This window comes from Cebidichthys violaceus, unplaced genomic scaffold, assembly GCF_023349555.1.
Source record: "Cebidichthys violaceus isolate CVI_PGR_0920_01 unplaced genomic scaffold, fCebVio1.0.p SCAF_79, whole genome shotgun sequence".
NCBI classification, from domain to species: Eukaryota; Metazoa; Chordata; class Actinopteri; order Perciformes; family Stichaeidae; genus Cebidichthys; species Cebidichthys violaceus.
Genome location: NW_027176963.1, coordinates 396,863 through 416,012, shown reverse-complemented (window position 1 = coordinate 416,012; position 19,150 = coordinate 396,863). Strand labels below are relative to the sequence as shown.

Here is a 19,150-nt window from a genome sequence, read left to right as displayed (position 1 = left end):
GGTTTTGTCAAGTGTTGCTTCCAGAGTCAACAATGAACGGTGGAGCGCAATCGATCATTGGATTAATCTTCATGTTGACAGGAACTGTCATCTGCATTTAGATGTGAAGAAGAAATGCTGCAACGTTAATGTGTACATTTGCACTTTTTTAAGGATATTGCCATAACACAGAAAGTATTTGTGTCTTAAAGAGATGCCACAGAAGACATTTAGAACTTTTTTCTCAAGCAGAGTCAGACTCCTCATGATGAATAAAGAGAAATTAATGTGTAAAATATGTGAAGTACCCCTTTAAAAATGTAATTTTTGTCTTGTGTCCATGAATAGAAACGTGACAATCTGCACATACTCTTGTGTAAATTCTGTGTCTTTGTGCGCGCAGGGCTGATCAGTGCATTCCCCATGTTCGGCTCCTCGTTCTTCTACGTCCAAAGCAGCAGCTCCACCACCTTCTACGCCCCCTGCATCATTGCTGTCAACCAACATGGCTTCCACTTCCTGCACAAAAATACACACGTAAGAGTAGAGTCACGTAGCAGTTTCAGTAGACAGTTTCGTTTTTTTTTTTTATACATGTCAATAATGCTTGGTCTCTTTTGGTGCAGGAGCTGATGGCAGTGGTCCCCCTGGTGGAGGTGCAGTCCAGCCGCACCCAGAGGCCCACTGCTGGAACGAGTTACCCGTATGTGGACCTGACTCTGGGGGACATGAACACACAGCGGGTCATTCAGCTACAGCTGGAGCAGGTATTACGCAAACACAGACAAGGACACTCTTCAGAAGCCACACATGATCATTTGCGGTGAGTTGCTACGGTAATGTGCTCATGTTGGCGGTGTTTGCCCACAGGGCCTGGAGTTGTGTCGAGTCATCGCCATGCAGGTGGAAAACATGATGTCCGTGCGGGAGAGGCGACTCACCCTGCCACCCAGCGAAATCACCATGTTATAGCCCATGCTTCATTGTACGCGCACACGGTCGTATGTACACACTGATGTAGATGAAACCCTTAGAAATAGCCTACCTCTTCTTGCCTTCAGGCATTCTAATATTATATGTTAATGCATAAATGTACCCTGAAGTCAGTCTCACTTTTACTTGATTATTATACTGCATTAACTGAACAAAGTGCATACTGAAGACAGTGAAAAGTAAATATTAGTTCATGTTTTTTTTCAGGTTGATACCTTTATAATTGCACTTACTACTGTAGTTGTAATTGATTAAACATTAGAGATGTTTTTAAATGTACAGACTGTTAGTGAACAGTGAGGAAGCTTCACAGGCCCGTGCCCTGTCACAAAGTTTTGTAACTGATATGTAACATGTTTTTTTATTTATTTTTATTTATACTGTTTATTATAAAAGTTGATGTTAGTTAAACAGTTGTTGTATTCAAGCAATGTTAATGCATCAAATTTCTTGTTTTGTAAAGAATATTTTATCTAAATAAAATCAGCTATTTTAAAGAGAGAGATATGAGCACTTCTACTGTCTATTGTTTAAATTACTAAACTTTGTAAGCGGTATCAGTATAAAATGCCACAACTGAATGTTTTGAGATGCATGAAAATCAACAAAGCCTCTAAAATATTTATTTTAATGAACAGTGTCCCAGGCAAGGCTACAATTTACAATTTTTTCATGATTGATTATTTTTTACGTTTAACAACAAATTGTGAAAAATGGTGGAGTGTACACAGAGCCCAAGGCAATGTCTTCAAATTGCTCGATTGCCTGACAAACAGTCAGAAAAAGTATTCAATGTATGATATGAGGAATTATGATAAATAATTTAGAATAAATAAATTATGAAACTTGTTGCAGAATAGTTGTTTTATTTATCATTTCGGATCTAAATCGTAAATTAATTCAATATGCATAAACATATTTTAAAAATATATCATGTTTCAGTGTAGCGTTACAGCACTAAGGTCTAATACTGGGTGAGTTATGGGCATAAAGTAGGCGTGTTTTAAAAGATTTACAAACCTAAATAAGGTGTCTGTGACGATGTGTATCTACAGGATGAAACGTTTACTTAAAACATTAGTTTTGTACTTGAGACATCCAGTAGTGAATTTGTGCACAGAAATGTATATTTGTCTATTAGTTATGCGCAAATATTCAGGTCTATTTTTCACAGCACAAAACTTGTATTTTTTACAAGTTGCCCAAATTTCTCTTCAGGGAATGAATTAAGTATATACATGAATAAACACAATAAATACCACTATAATAACTGACAACCTCAAATAAACATTGCGAACTTTATGGAAGTAAATAAGAGCTCAGTGGGACAAAATTAGCAGTCGCTTTGCGCGTGCCCTCTCAGCTCCAAAAATGGATTTACGCGTTTGCCCATCAGGTCACGTGACAGTCCCTCCCCAAAGTGGCAGGTCAACACTGAGCATGCGCTTATCTCTGGCAGGTTACACGAGTTTATTTTCAGCCTTTTTTTTTTTTGCTGGGGACGGGTTACGATGGTGTGAAGTGACCGTGGTCAAAGCCTTGTTGCGAATATATAACAATGTCTTTCTTAAACTCTCGGAGTCAACCCGGGAGTGGAAACGTCTCCGGAGCACCGGGGTTTGGAATTTAACGGTGACATGTGAAATGTCGCTGCGTGGTTTGTCGGTATTTCCAGGCGGCAACGGACAGACCAAGCCAGGCTAGTTTTAAGCTAACGTTAGCTAGCTCGTAGCCAAGCAACTCGGGTAGCGCTCGTTAGCCCTCCCAACTGGCTGAGCGCGTGTTGTAGTGTCGACGCAGTGTTTGCCACAGCTCTGCTTTGTTTGCACGCCTGGTAATATCATATACGGATTGACACGTTTCACACCAGACTGCTGTTTCTGTGCGAAGCAACTTAGCGAATGTTAGCTACATGTGTGTGCTGGAGTGAGCGGTCCCTTAAGATAGCGACGTCCACCATCAAAGACCCCCTTTGACATCTAAGCTAGTCTGTTCACATTTAACTGTCCGTTAAAACAGTGCTGAAAATGCGACGCTGATGCATGCTAACTGTTAGCTTTAGTGGGTCACGTCGCACTTCACCGGTCATATTGTTTTGGCTGACATGGCATCCAGCGGATACTCTGACCTGAGGGAGAAGCTCAAATCCATGACTCCGCACAGAGACGAGGTAAAAAATAAATACGTGGACGGGGAGAGTAACGGCAGCGGAAAAGAACGAAAGCGCAAGATCCGAGAGTCCGACGACGACGACTACGAGCACAGCGATGACAGCGCGGAGAGCCGGGAGCAGGAGGCCGGCCGGGTGAAGAGCAGCATCCTGCAGGAGAACATCTTCACACCGGAGGAGTGCGCCCTCATCGAGGAGAAGATCGACGACGTGGTTTCTAAAGGGGAGGCTGGACTTTACCGCGAGCACACAGTGGACAGGGCGCCCCTCCGCAACAAGTACTTCTTCGGGGAGGGGTACACGTATGGATCCCAGCTGGAGAAGCGTGGACCGGGCCAGGAGAGGCTGTACCGCAAAGGGGAAGTGGACGAGATCCCGAGCTGGGTGCACGAGTTGGTGATCAAGCGTCTGGTGTCCAGTGGAGTGGTCCCGGAAGGGTTTGTCAACAGTGCGGTCATCAATGATTATCAACCGGGTGGCTGCATTGTGTCACACGTGGATCCTCTGCACATCTTTGCACGTCCCATCGTCTCGGTGTCCTTCTTCAGTGACAGCGCGCTCTGCTTCGGCTGTCGCTTCCAGTTCAAACCGATCCGGGTGTCGGAGCCGGTGTTCGTCCTGCCCGTGAGGAGAGGGAGTGTCACAGTACTCAGGTGACTATGGCTGTGTTTGTTGCTGTCCTGCATTGATTGCATTCCTGTTCAAAGTGTGGCTGAGGGCTGACAGCATCTTTCTCTCTCAGTGGCTATGCCGCTGATGACATCACCCACTGCATCCGCCCACAAGACATCAAGGCACGTCGTGCCGTGATCATCCTTAGAAAGTGAGTCAACCGTACTATTTCTTAAAAAGTAATTATGTTTGTGGGAAATCTCTCTCTCTCTCTGATCGTTGTGTTTGAACTGGTGCTCCCTCCTCTGTTTGCCAGGACCCGACCAGATGCTCCTCGAGTGGACTCTGAAATCTCTTTTCCTGTCGAGAGACCTGCTCCGCTGAAAGCCAAACGCTCTCATCATCATCATCATCATCATCATCATCGCAGAGCTGATCCAGATGCTGCTCACAGGTATACAGACACGCATACCGACAAGGCAAATGTCTTCATAGGTCCAATCAAAACAGACCCGTGGAAAACCTACTATATTTCCATGGACTAACAACTATAAAGATAGTCCTGATCTGAAGGGGGGCGCTAGGACAGTCAGTGGGTCAGTCAATCTGAAAAACAGACCAGAGGATAGTTACACCTCATATTAAGAGCCACTTGGCAAACGTCAGTGGAAAGATGATATTGGCCTTATTTAGCTTCAGGGAAACTCGTAAATAGAGACGTAGCGCCAACACTGTCAGCAACATGATGCACAACTGCTTAACGAGCAGTCGTGGTCAAAAAGAGTAACAATACGTGTATTTTATTTCCTTACAATTCATAGTTTACCAATTCCATTTCCTTTCAAAAAAATAATTTGTCTCGCTATGATTATGACACATCACATGATTAGACCCACTTGGGTATTAGCCCTGCTTTCAAAATAAATAAAATGCAGCCCTCTCATTTATGTGATTGGGGTCATGTCATTGACCCATTTGCAGGAATGCAATGCCAGGCGCTGCATCGGCCAATCAAATACGTTCAAGCGCATGTTCCTAGTTGATTGTTTTGCGACGCCGTATTTCTACTGCTTACCTCAAGATCGTTGCATCAAAAGACCAGCAGTATAATTTAGAACACTAGAGTTCTTCCTCATTACATCGTAATCCCTGTGAAGTGTTCATAGATCTGTTTCTACAATCATATTTCCTCTTTTCACTGGGACCTGAAACTAACACAACACAGAACACAGGCCTGGACATGTTGCTAGTGTTGGGCTGCTTTCAGTCCGCTCTCTTAGATGTATCGACATACTGACCCCAGACCCAGTTAGACTGAATATAATTTGGACACAGCCCAGATCAGATCATGGATCGGGTCTTGGTTATTAGGAACCAAGTGGACCCGTGATAACCTTTTTTTTAAAAGTCCCTTTATTTGAAGGGATCCTACAAGGTTGGACATGGAAGCATTTCTGTTTCACTGACAACACGACACAAGTCTGAAAGGAGAGCAGTCAGATTAACGCAAAGACTGCAGCACAAGGTAAACAATGTGCGTCTCGTTTCGCCTTCTCAGATAACATTCATACAGTCATAGATTTATTCTCAGTCGTCAGATCTCATGCACAAAATCAACTGAATAAACTATGAAAGAGCCTATTTTATACTAAATCACACTACGCGGTGCGACCGGTTCAAATGTTCAACCACAGTAATAATCACACCAACATTCTCTCCTCATGTTTTTCATTCATACTATGTGAATGAAGTAATAGATACCTATACATGCAACATATGAGCGAATAGGAATTTAAAAAAAGAGTCCCAACTTAACATCCTGACATTCAAGGCTTGTGCACTGTCGTACTTTATAAAACGGGCAGCTTTTAATAACGTTAAATCATGAGATTATTAATGTGAGAATGCAGCCGTGGATTCGCTGTGAGAAGCGGGGGCGAGCGTCCCTCGCGCCAACAATGGTCATTAATTAAGACTTCAAAGGCAAAATAATTCAAAATCCATCAGTGATGCAGCTTATGAAAGAACAGACAACCCTCTTCTTTCTGGATATCCTAACATTTTGCTCTCTCTCTCTCTCACTCACTCACAAGTAAATGTGCTTTCATGTCTGAATGAAGCCATGAGGAACATTAACTTAACAGTCACCTGTGTTTGAATGACAAAAAGGCATCACTTAAACGGATCAATGAAGCCAGTAATGTGACATAATGTTGCACGTGTCTGAAAAGAGCACAAGACGTACTTCTGCAACGATAGCTGAGGCTGTCGCAACGTTGAAATGTGTTCCTGTAGAACAGGCGTCGTGTAACGTTCAATAACAAAGATCCAAACCTGACTTGATGTTTGTCCTCCACCAGGCCGCGGGTCCTCGAGATGGACAAAGAGGAGAACAGACGTCCGTCAAACTCCCATCACCGTCGTCACAGCATCAGCTCCGAGAACTACTGGAGACGCGGTCAAGACTCCGACAAACACCGGGAGAGTTCAGGACGCAAAGTCAAAATGAGACGCCACTGAGCAAACCTCCCCCTCACACATGTATACATATAAATATATCTTTTATGTATTTCAATATTGTAACATTCTTTGATCAGTCGTCATTTTCTCGCTCCTGTTTTAGTCCGGCACACGGAGCACAGTCATCATGTTGTCTGCATTTTGATTTGAGTCTGGATGAGTTTGAGTGCTTTTATTTGTTTCTGGCAGACGGAAGCTGCTACAAAGGTCCGAACCTCAAGTTACTAACTCCAGTTAAATTACCTTTAATTGAGCATTTCTTGTTTCTATGTCCATAGATACTTCAGAATGGCATGTATTTTTTTTTTAACCAAGATGTACAGACCACAAGAGCTAAAAAAAAAAAACAACCCATGTATGTATGGATTTGTACAAAAGAAAACCGAACTGTAATCTAACTTGTTATAATGTAAAACACTTTTGTATAGTCTTTGATTGGGGGAACTTTTATGCAGGAAGAAACATTTGCTTTTTTTGGCACACGCATTTCTGCTCCTTACCTTTTTTGCTGTGCCATCCCAGATCTGAGTTCACTTTGGCCTCCCTGTCGCAGTTTAAGTTGAAACAACTGGCAGATGTGCAGAAATGCTCTCTCTGTGTTATGATTTGATTGTGCTGTGTGGCTCGTCTTGGTGGAGGTTCCTATGTGGTGCATCAACTAAACTGATGTTTTATGGAGTTATTAAAAAGCTCAGGCCTTGTTTTACACTCCTGTTTCAGTTTGAAGTTGCTTACCTTGTAAAGTGACAGAGGCCATGTTATTGCTGATCTGTATTAAATCTAATTTTTCCTCATTTACGCTGGTGATGTTTGGATCAGACAGAACGACACCAACCCTATGAAGTCCTGTTTAATGTGTGCCTAAACACGTGGCGGAGAAGAAACTCGATATCCGTATCTGTCCTTGAGATTAGCTGTGTAAACACACATTTGTTTTCTCCCAGTCAGCCGTATTTGGCTGAGGCACTTATTAGCTCACTGCTAGGTTAGTCTGGAGTTACACATGAACAAAAATAAACCTCGGTTCAAAGGAGAAATGACTTTGTAAAAAGCAGGGTGGAGTTCTGACCATGGTTTTCTGAAGTCGTGAACTTGAATTGTTTTGTCTCGAGATCGATCGCAATTTTACTCCGTCTCAGAGGAATTAGGATTTTATCTCTAGATCACAACGGCGGGGATATCGCTAAACTCAGAGGATTGTCTGCTTTAATTGTTCACATAATTACTGTGATCGCTTATAGAAAACAAAGGGAAATTCCCACACATAAAATTCTCCTCTGCCATGCCTTTTGATACATTTATCAAGACATTTCTCATGTTCCACACACGGCACGTACGTCAGCAAAAAAGAGATGAATGAAGCTTAATTAATCTTCATGTGAGTTCTGTTTTCTTATGGGAATGTGAATTTGAGCAGTGCCTATGTGGTTTGCATGTTTTACGTTTTAGCCGAGGTGCGTCATGCATTGTGGGACTTGCACTGGTCTTGGTCTAGACTCGGTCTCAAGCCCTTAGAAGTCTTGGTCTCGATACACTCTGGTGATGTTCAAGACTTCTCAATTACAATATAATTTCTATACAAAAACAGTACAGTATATACTGTATGTTATTCCAGGCATGTTCTAGGTTTTTTGTCCACCTTGGTGAATGTTTTGTCGCTCTTGTAGGCCACTTTGAGCAGGAAGGTACACTTAGTAGAGAAGTCACGCCTTCATCCTCATTAAAATCATTTTTTTTGCTTTGGAATATTTGTTTTATTGATTAATGTTGATTTGCATTTATACAGTCATATTAATTAAGTGGCGTTTTTCACTCAAGGTGAGAAGTCAAAGGGGAAACAAGTTTGGACCTTTGCAATTCAATTTCTGTATTTCCCCAATAATTCCTGAATCTGTATATAAGTTTGTATATTATGCATCCTCGATATTTCCAGAAAGTTATTTATAATTCAATAAATAAAATCTGTAAAATCTATCCGCTTTTAAATGTTTTGAATTGTACAATCAAAGGTAACATGAACTCTGAAGCCTCACGTTTATTTATTTTTCCTTTTTCAAATTTAATAAGATCAAAGTCTGGGTATCAAACGCATAAAGAGATTTGACTTCAGCTGTCGGGTCATAATAATAATTTGGGTTTTGACTTCAAACGAAGAGCGATTGGCAATCAAATCAATCGACTGCATGTTTGTAAAAGAGTTTCTGAGATAAGAGGTTTAAAGTTCATTCTTGTCCTTATAAAAGCTGTTTTAATTTGTCCAAAAGTTTGCGTGAGGAAGACGAGGAGATATGATCAAAAGCACTGAAACTGTTACCAAATGGCATTATTCAAACCATTCACTTAAGTAAAATTAGCAATACCACACTATTAAAATACTCCACTACAAGTAAAGTGCATTAAAAATGTAAGATAGGTAAGTGTACAGACGTATAAAAGTAAAAGTACTCATAGTGGCAGCTGTCAGTGGTATACTATTACATTATTGGATCACTATAATTGATGTATGAATATGTAAGTTGTGTTTTAATGTTGCCTTTTTCTCGGTGGAGCTCGTTTTAACTACTCTATATGTACTTTTGGCATTTTAATCTGTAACAATGGATCATATTTTTTAAACTTGTTTTTTGTGCAAAATCTTAATTTGAAAAGTAGTTTACAGCTCTCTTAAATACATGTAGTGAAGTAAAAAAGTACAATATTTTCTCCAAAATGTAAAAGTATCATAACATGGAAATAACAAGTAAAACACAAGTATCTTGAAAACTGAGTAAAAGCATTTAGTAACTTTCCATGCTACATAGAACTTATTTTCGAGTTCCTGATGTAATAAATGGGTACGTGTTACTTCTTCTTCTGGGGCGCCGCTGCTCCCTACCGCAATTAAAGAGAAGAAGAAGAAGAAGAAGAAGAAGACAGCAGCTGTTAGCTAGCTAGCTAGCTGGTTGAGCTATGTTTACTTTATGTCCGTTAACAATAGAAAGTAACTTCACGCTGTGTTGTTAAAGATAATTGAAATACGCATTGTATCAAAACACTGATGGTGTGGAGTCGGACTGTTGTATTTCTCTCCTCACTGAGTGGTAAGTGTACTTAAAGAGTAGTGAAGGAGACAGCTGGCTGTCACTGACTGCTAATGTACGCTAGCTGGCTAGCTTTACTAAAGGACGTCAGCTGCTCCCAGGAGTTGACAGCAGTTTGTCCGTTTGCTGTGTATCTCCGTGCTGCTCAACGTGTTACGTTAACAGCTGTCATGTTGCTAATATCTGGTGTTAACGTTAGTTACACCTGTAGTATGTATTACAACACTGGAGATGATGCCAGTACGTGAATGCGTTAAACTCAACATGTCAGCATTCCAGGATTACATGCAAGATACGTTTTACAAATCATTTGTTAAAGGTCTGTGTAGGAGAAGCCAGAATGCTCTGCAGTGTTCTTATGCATGTTACTACCTCACCTTTGTTATACAGCAGTGCTGCCACCTTTGGTCCGTACAGCATACCACAAACACAAAAGAAAACTTTACAAAGTATTTTCATCTATACGATTACTTTGTTTCTACCCTCTATAGAGAGGCTGCCTGTCCCGTCACTTACAGTAGCAACCTGGTGGTTTATGATGTTTATGATGTTGTTTATGATCATGCTACAAATCTGCCACCGTATTACTAAAATATAAGGTATAGTTCAAGCTAAAAAGGATAAATGAACTTTGTGTTGGACTGTGGTTATGGTACAGCACCCTTACACTGACAGGAAACAGCAAATAGCATATTGGGTAATGTCATTATTTACTGATTATGTGTTTATCAGTTGCTCCATTTTGTTTGCAGCTATATAATCAGCCCAACCAAAACCTGTCAACATCAGGAATTCTGTGGTTGGCCTGACGATAATGTAGCAAACATCAAACAGGAAACGTTGAAAGTGTCCCCTCAGGGCTGAACGCGCTGCAGACACTAGTTGTGCTGAACCCTGACGAGGAAGGCTGTTACATGTGTGACCCAGCTGGTCTGACTCAGGCTCTATAAATAGAGCATGTCTCCATTCTTGGGCTCCTGTACCTCTGGCAAAAAAAAAAAAAAAAAAGAGAGGAGACACACGCCTTTTGAAATAGTTTAGAGTCATGTCCTGTGGCTATTTCTGGATATCAGGTGCCTGGAGCTAAATATGATAAGCAGCACAGTGCAAGTTTTTTTTTTCCCATTATGAACAGCCTCACCCATTGCTTTAGCTGTGAGAAACATTGCACTTGATCTCAGGCCTTATAGTCAGACAGGCAGCTGTTCTACCAATAACGAAATGTCACGGAAAACGTTGTGATGTGTCAATGGTGGCTGTATTCTATGTGGCTCACTGGAAAACAGCATAAAATAAAAAAATTTAAACGATAATCGATACATCGTCTTCATGTAAACTGCATTACTTAATACATCAGGGACTTGAAAAATGCACTTAAAAGCATCCGATTTGTTTCTATGACGGGAGCATGATGTGTCCACAGAAAGCTGTTTGGTTTCTCTATGACTCAGTAACAAGTTGTAGCCATGTTTATTAAAGTCTTTGGATTTTGTTGTCCACTAGTTCTTTAACAGAAAAGGGATGTTGTTCTCAGGAAGATTAAAACATGATTATTGATCATGATTAATACTCTGTGGATCCACTGATGTAAATGGGAACTACAGACATACAGAGGTGACAAATTAAAGAGAAAAGTGAAATAAAGGAAGGTTTTTTCGGTCACCGTAAGTCTACAGAGGAGCTTCACTCTTCACTCTTTGGCATAGATTCCAACAAGTGAAGCTCCTCTGTAGGGATGCTTCCTCCAAAAGAGATTCCATCATTTGGTGTTTTGGAGAGATGGCGAGTTCTTTCTCTAACAAGTCGGTCCAAAACCTTTTTAAGTGTTCACTTGAGTTGAGATCTGATCATTCTGAATTCTATGATTTATGGGTTTTGTGCCAGTTATTAAGGTGTTTTTTTTTCTACGCTTATTCATCCAGATTTTTTACTTCCTATACTTTTCCACCTGTCGGTACATCTTGAAACATTATTCTGCTGCACATCCTGTCAGTTTGTCTCATGGGTTGTTCTGACTTCTTGACATTCATGTGGATGTGCAGCTCCATCCCATGATTTCTAGAGTTCATTTTCTCTCTCTCCTGACAGTTATGTCTCGTTCCTCTCTGCCCACTTGAATTTATGTTATGCGTTCTCCTCTCCCAAGGCTAACCGCAAAAAAAAAAAAAAAGGAAGCAATGAACTTCCAGGGCAGTCGGAGGCGAGGAGAAGATAGCATCGCCGTGGTGATTGATTTCCTGCTGTCTAATGCCCAGCTGGTTCTGGGAGTCGGGGGGGCGGCCGTGCTAGGAATCGCTACGCTGGCAGTGAAACGGGTGAGTGTTTTGTTTTTTTCCAGGTGGCTGGTACCACATCAGTGCCTCATTCATAGAAACTCTTCAATCATTACTGCAAAGATATCGACCTGGGCAAAAAAAGTGCTGCAAAGCCCTGGATTCTCCATGAATCTTTCATGCACAAGCGCTATGCTAGCACTCAAAAAAACTAGTATGTCCATTGAGTTGTATTGCATAAATTGTCAGTTCATCCCTCCAGCTGTTTATTTACCTGAAGCATGATTTGCTAAAGTACATACACTTTACCTTAAATCATTTTTGCTTTGTTTTGTTGTTGATTCTTTTTTCTTTGTGAAATTAATGTAATTCTACTGCCTGGGCGACAGGACATTAATCCAAAATGCATTTTAATCCAAAATGCTTTTGGAAAATGATAATGTGTAGTTAATGAAAAAGCCGTCCTCAGGGCGATCCTGTCCGAGGTTGCACGAGGCTGAGGTTATCTTTGCGCCTCTTCAATCTAAATTGGCTTACTTACTTGGTCATGGCAGTGTTTTGCACTCTGCGCCATCGGTCATACAGTGCAGCCTGGCTGTGATGACGAGTGTGTGTGTGTGTGTGTGTGTGTGTGTTTTGTGTGTTTAGCTGATAGAGCGTGCGGGCCGTGCCGCCGATGATGAAAAGGTGAAGCAGAAGATGGCTGAGAGCTGGGAGGAGTTGAGTTTGGTCTCCGCCTCCCCCACGATGATCAAGAAGGGCATAGAGGGCGCGGTGATGAAACATGTCGCCAAGGCGGCCAGACAGCAGAAAGGTATGTGCTCCATCATCCCAGCAACCGGAACGCAAAGGAGACGCACAGAGAAGCATCACGAATACATGGAGGTGTTTTACTCTCATCATCACTGTGGCCCTCTGATATTACTTGACAGCCGTTTTTGATCTCTTTCTCAATCAGCTGACCTTTCACAACAGCCTCAGACGTCCTCTCCGGAGGTGCCGTCCAAGTCCAAGTCCAAGAGGCTCCAGCTGTGCGTCCTCAGTTTGCAGGTACGCTCTGACATTTTTCGCCCTCTGAGCTCTTGAAGGCATAGATTATGCATCCAGTCTTAGCAGCTGCTGTGAAAGCTCTGCTCAGTGTTGGCTCATTCATTTATGCGTGTGTAACATGTTTTTTAAAGCGCAGTGCTTAGGGGATACGCATTGTTATGCACTGGTTAGGCTTGCACAGAGCCCCGGGAGCCCGGCATAATCACAGGACCGTGTGTGTTGCTTGTGCACTGGCTGCATATAGGAAGTCAAACAAGCATGAAAGCGGCTTTGAGTTAGTGTGCAGAGCGCCCACATGAGCAGAAATGTTGCGGATTGTTCTGTATGAGCTACATGAAACAATTTGTTCAGTAAATGTTAGCAGAGCAGATGCAAACGCATGACTGGACATAAGAGGGGATTTGAAGCAATGGGATTTGCCTTTTTTAAAGAAAGCTTATGCAAATTGTATTAATTTTCTATTCTGCATCCTTGGAACAATGATTTTTACAATGATTACTGGGAATTGTACACCTGAGAGAGGGAAAAAAAAAAAAAAGCCAATATTTTGTAATTTAAATGACTTGTTTCTGAAAAGGTACCACAATAGAACCAGCGGTGCGTTTTTCTATGGCAGCGTCTATTGTTTCAGAGGCTTCTTGGGTCCAGTTTAGCCATGGATATCGGGCTTTAATACGCTTTAAGCTGTTAATGCAGTAACTACACTTGTTTTGACCTTTTTTAAATGCTTCTTTAACAGCAGTAACAGAATACTCACAGCATTGTTCCGCTGCTGTTTACTAATTTTCTTCATCGCAGCAACTTAACTGGCAAAGCATCATCCTGTCAGAGTTCTTAAACACTGAAACCATTTTTTTTAACCCTTTCAGAACACATCCTGGTCATATTGTGAACCTATATATGCAAAAAAAAAAAAAAGACCAATAAATCCAATCATATTTTCTTCCTGTTAAACAAAATATGAGGCGTGCTTACGTAAGCTAGTACCAATCAATGTCAACCAATAACAGTATGACAGCCATAGATCAATCAATCAGCAACTTTTAGGACAACGGAGGTGTCTGTGTGGAGCCACAGCTCCTTTTTATAGCCGTCCAATCAAATGCCAAGGATTTGATTTAAACCCCTCTTATAACCGTACACCGCTCAAACGCTCCCTTTCACTTGGGAATACACCCCAGTACAGAAGCGAAAGACGCGCTCACTTTAAGTAAGCCGAGAGGCACAAAACAACCGTAAATATTATATTACTCAAGAGACCGCTGTGTGTTTTTCCCAGTGGAAGTGTAAAAACACCAAAACTGTTTTGTTATCTCGGCATCACAGTATTTGTTCCTCCTCTGAAGGATGCACACGCATGGACGTGGTGCAGTAGTTTTCTGCCTGAGCTCTGTATCGGTTGGTAAACTGTATGGAATGTGTGTAGGAGCGACTGCAGCAGTACTATCGCACGAGGGCGGCTCTCGCTCCAGACGAGGTCCGGAGGGCTCAGTCTCTAGCTGTGGACATCTGCACTGAGATCCAGGCCTTTTTGCACAGCCGCCTTCCTGACATGCCCCTGGGAGAGATGAGCCTCGGGGGTTCTCTACTGGATGACCTGCAGGTACACACACACACACACACACACACACACACACACACACACACTGTAGTCCTTCTTTTTTTTCCCCCTTTGTGTTGTGTGAGATGAATACCACCTGTGTTTATCTCCGTGTGTGTGTGTGTGTGTGTGTGTGTGTGTGTGTGTGTGTGTAGGTGGTCAGTGCGGACCATGCGTGTCTGCTGGTGCCTCTGCAGCTGGAAGCCTCTCTGTGGCGCCTCATCCCGGGAGAGGAAACGCTGCTCACACACCCGCTGCACTGGATGGTCCGACGGGTCAATCTGGAATATTTTCCCAGAGGACTCAGCTACTGGGACAGGTGATCGTACACTGATAGCCCAAATAGTTTGAATTTGTCAGGCAGCCTGCACTTTTAGGTGTTTCTTTCTGTTCAAATATTGTGTAACTGGTAGATTTTTACTGCTCATTTGCAACAATTGTTTTTTTTTTTACACAAATAATGCAAAGTGAAATATATTTGTTTCTGCTGCTGCAGTCTCTTTAAGTCAATCTCTAAGAGAACCTTTATGGTTAAAGCTCCTTCGGTTTTGGAATAATCTGCCTGTGAATATTCGATCCAAATCATCTTCCCTCCTGTTCAAAAACGCCCACATAGGATCAGTTCTACATATCTATAATACCTTGATCCTTATATTTTATAAATGTATGACTCAATGCTATCAATGACATTAATACTTTGAATGAATGATTCATTGTCATCCTCGGCTCGGAGTATGATTCCCTCCTTTTGTATGTCTTATTATTATTAAATTAAATTACATTTGTATCGTCTAATTAACCTTTTGTTTATTACAAGTACATTCACAGACAGGATATTTAAAAAGCCGTAATAAATACTTTTTATATTAACATTGAATCGGATTGAAATGTGTAATATCACTGATTTACATAAATTCAGTGTAAAAGGAGACGCTACCTTTTTTTTTTTTTTTAAATCAGCCGTTGTGACTTGCCTGTAAGATTGAGCCCTTCAGTAAAGCGGTGTGTCTTTGTGTCTCCTAGGTACCTGGTGGGTGGTTACCTGTCTGCAGAAGCGGTTGTGAACATGTTTAGCAAAGCTGTCATGGAGAATATAAACTGGCTGTCCATCAGCAGCACTCTGGACTGTCTCGTCAGACCTGTACAGGGAGGACCGGACCTGAGACTGGAGATTCGGTGCGTGTCCGTCCTCCAATTTTGAGATTCAATTACAAAAGAAGCGCTCGGTTTTATTAGTTAACTCGGCTGTTTTGATGTTTAGAAGGCAGTAATGACACAAATATTTGATAGTTGCCGATGCAGTGATGCAGTTTCCAAACAAATGTAAACCTGGTAAAGTTTCATTAGTGAGCTGCTGTTCACTCGTAAAGAACAACGCTGTAGATTCACACGTTATCCATTTATCTGTCGTTTAAGTATCAAGAAGGCAACTAAATAGAAGTCCTTCAAATCCCCTGGTTAAACAGGACGCTAAAATAAAAAAGGTTCTTTATGAAAAATGGCTCAAATCACTGTGTAATATGAACAGAGGTTTTCTGTCAGAACTCCCCCTCGGATTAGGCAACAAGCTGACGTAATTAGGTTTAGGAAAATATCATGTTTTGGGTTAAAATAAACTCTTGGCAGAAAGCCCATAAGGCAAACCTTTCCCCTGTGTGAACAGTCCCAGTTATCTCCCAGCCCTGCGCTGCCTTTAGGAGCTTTTTAGTGTCTTTCAGCTCATTGTTTGGGTTTTACTGGCCACAACTTAAGTGTTTTGGTTCACTCTCACCGTTTTTTAATGAAAAGGCTTTGATTAAACCCCCCCCCCTCTTGTACGCTATCAACAGATTAGCGAGTTAGCGACATAGTGGAGCATTTAGCAGCTAAGGAGATGTTTTCCTCAGGATGTGGTGGAGACGGAAAAAAAAAACGGAGCCAAAAGGACTGCAGGCGATTGCTAATGTTACCTGCTGGACGTCTAAATAGGCAACCCAAGTGGCCAAAAAAAACAAAAATCACACAGGTGTGATGTTTGTGTGTGTTGAACTTGATGTACTTGCTCTCCCCTGATGGGCTCTTGTCCCGTTGTGATCCTTCAGGCCTGGGAATGAAGAAGGGGCAGAGAGCAGTGATCCGCCGCTCTTCATCTCCTTGCTGCCTCTGCTGAGGGAGGAGGACGTGGTTCTGACTGCCCAGCCGGAGCTCACCTCTCCCTGGGTCAACGCCTGGCACCTGTCTCTCTACCCGTGGGAGAACCGGCGACTGGCTCGGCTCGACAACGCCGACGACGGACACCGCCGGCACGTGCTTAAAATCCTCAAGGCGGTGTGCAGACTGAACCCTTCCCTGCGGGCGCTCGGAGCCGCCCCGCTGGCCAATCTCATCCTGCACCTCAGCGACAGTGAAAGCGACTGGTCCGAGATCAGCCTGGATGTGAGATTCCAGCAGTGTGTCACAGAGCTGATCGGCTACCTGGAACAAGGGGCGTTACACAGTTACTTCAAGCCAGCTGTCAATCTGCTGAGCGGCTTGTCAGAGGACCAGGTGGACCAGATGGGTTTCATGCTGTACTGCGCCGTGTCAGAGCCTGAAATACTTCTTATATAACTGTCTGCACACACGGCATCGTTCTAGCTCTGACACACACACACACAGATCAAATGAGTAATCTTTTATCGGTCACAATGTTTGTGTTCAAGGCGAAGACGTCGTGTTCTTCCCACCTCGTACTGACATTGTTTGGCTCCTCCGTCCTGCTTTTGATGCAAGGAAACAGAATGACAGCATGCACCACACTGGAGGAGGAGATGCACAGAGAGACGACATGTGAAAGCGATAATCGGGCTGAACAAAGCGCTCGGAGTGAGAGGAGCTGAGGAAGTGTTTATCGCCATGTTTGACACGATGCTTCAGGATGTGTCTGATCAGAACACCACAGCCACCAAAGTCTGCGTTTAAGTTTGAATGATTGTTTTTTTGTTTTTTTCCACAGCGTGGCCACATACAGTTCAGTATTTGAATTACCAGCAGAGGACAGTTTATCGCCTCTAACTGGTAGCGTGTGCTCTGCATTATTTTCCTAAATCTCCTTTAATATAATCTAACTATGCAGAAAACGAATGACGTGCTTAATACCAGCGGGTTGTAATAAAACCATTCGGTCTGTCTAACGTATTTAACTCAAAGGGTATATTTTATCAGAGCATTTTGTTTGTCTTGTTTGGTGTTCAGTCTGTTGCCATATTCGGGTTAACTAACCCTTTAAATTATGATTAAAGTTGCCTAATAATTGTATGCTGTTGCTTTTTAAATACCGTATGAATGTTGTGGCCATTTCTTGCGTTCTTGCCGAGTAAAGGAAAAATGTATTTTCTGTGATCAAACTGCAAATAATAATTAAAGCATTTGTTTATATTCTTGCTCAGTTTCCCTGAAATGTTTCTGTTCTAACTGTCAAAATCAACTGTGAGTCATGCAACTTTGTAAACTTTTTGAACTATTTGTTTTTGTTTTTGCAATAGTCAGTCAACATGAAGTCATGTCATGTACATACAGTGCATTTAAATACAGCAGAAGTTAAAATGGCTTCATATTTACACAGAATAAGTTCTGTGGATTTGCAATCGCATAGACCAGGGGTCCCTTCAGGGCCAGTATGGACAGGAGGCAAATAATGTTTTCATTGTACCATATGGTCATTGTGGAGATTGCATTAAGATATACTTGAAGAAATGTGAAACTGTGATGAAATGTATCTGATATCTTTGCCAGATATCAGATCATATTTGACTCCCTGTATGTAATCGTCATGAATTCATTACTTTAGCTGCATGCGGTGCGTGTTTTTCACTGATGACGCCCGTTTCAGTGCAGCAACAGAGACCCCCAGAACTCCATCACGGTATAAATGAGGAAAGCCCCTCGGACAAGGAGTCCACCTTTCAACATTAATTGTGAGTAACTGACTCATCTTTCTTCATCACTGGCCTCAAGCTGCTGCAACGAGAGGGAAAACATTTTGTTTTTCGTGGAGCTGGTATCATAGTCTCAAGCTTTTGCATATCTTCTTTTGTTCTAAATGAAATAATCAGCAGGGTCGAGGTGAAGACTGTCCAAAGCGACCGTGCTGTTTTACAGTTGTGTGAAATGTGGCACCATGATATCAACCATTATATTGGATATATATGATCTATTATTAATTATTTCATGTGTGCGCGCGAATGTGACTCTATGGTGTGACCTCTGCACAGGCAAATACATCTTACCTTGCGAAATTGAGGAAAAATACATTCAATAATTTAAAGAGTAGCAAAAGGGAAGGAGAGACCACGAGGACAGAGTGGCAGGGAAGGGAACAGGAAATGAACTGAACGGGAAAACTGCTGTTAACCATAACAGGACAATCCTCTTCAATGCCCCATCCTGCCACACCTCAGAAGATACATCAAGCAGAGTTCTGCTCCGGTCAAGTTTTCAAGTTTTGCAAACCTGCAACCGCAAAGGTCAGAACCGGAACTGACACAATACACTGTTCACACATTTTATTGTATTTTTGCCGTAACTTACTGGAAACAATTACCTGTTTACAGTAAACCTTTATTTTTATAAAGGTTTACTGTAAGTATGATACTGTAATTGCCTTTTATAGTACGATACTGTAAATCACTATATACTAATATGCTATACAGCCTATTACACTTTTCACTAATAATTATTACTGCAAATTTAAACACAGGTTTACTGTATGAGAATATTTTACTATAAATATGTACATTTCATAAGAGAAGTGTTAGTCTGAGTTCAGTGAATAGAAGATTAAATCCATTTAGGCAAAAACAATGTCACAAAACTAATTAAAGACAGTGGCTTAAAGATATAAAAGAATGCAGAA

At 41.8% G+C, this 19,150-nt stretch overlaps 3 protein-coding genes across 3 annotated transcripts in view; all 3 read left to right on the top strand.

The window, feature by feature from the left end:
- The window catches only part of myo15ab (myosin XVAb), a 45,483-nt gene extending 44,154 nt beyond the window's left edge, over positions 1-1,329 (top strand). The window contains exons 72-74 of the mRNA XM_068737448.1: positions 383-516; positions 606-746; positions 850-1,329. Coding sequence (XP_068593549.1) covers positions 383-516; positions 606-746; positions 850-951 — 377 coding nt within the window. The 3' untranslated portion in view covers positions 952-1,329. The remainder of the gene's footprint in view (positions 1-382; positions 517-605; positions 747-849) is intronic.
- Positions 1,330-2,424: 1,095 nt separating this feature from the next.
- On the top strand, positions 2,425-7,068 carry alkbh5 (alkB homolog 5, RNA demethylase). The gene is made up of 4 exons (XM_068737428.1): positions 2,425-3,795; positions 3,885-3,965; positions 4,071-4,208; positions 6,115-7,068. The coding sequence occupies exons 1-4, from the start codon at positions 3,077-3,079 to the stop codon at positions 6,272-6,274; spliced, it is 1,098 nt and encodes a 365-aa protein (XP_068593529.1). The 5' UTR covers positions 2,425-3,076; the 3' UTR covers positions 6,275-7,068.
- Positions 7,069-9,175: 2,107 nt separating this feature from the next.
- mief2 (mitochondrial elongation factor 2) lies at positions 9,176-17,678 on the top strand. Its single transcript, XM_068737445.1, has 8 exons — positions 9,176-9,354; positions 11,501-11,669; positions 12,276-12,441; positions 12,586-12,677; positions 14,104-14,280; positions 14,433-14,596; positions 15,301-15,453; positions 16,359-17,678. Exons 2-8 carry the CDS (start codon positions 11,532-11,534, stop codon positions 16,864-16,866), a joined length of 1,398 nt encoding a protein of 465 aa, XP_068593546.1. The 5' UTR covers positions 9,176-9,354; positions 11,501-11,531; the 3' UTR covers positions 16,867-17,678.
- Positions 17,679-19,150: the final 1,472 nt, after the last annotated feature.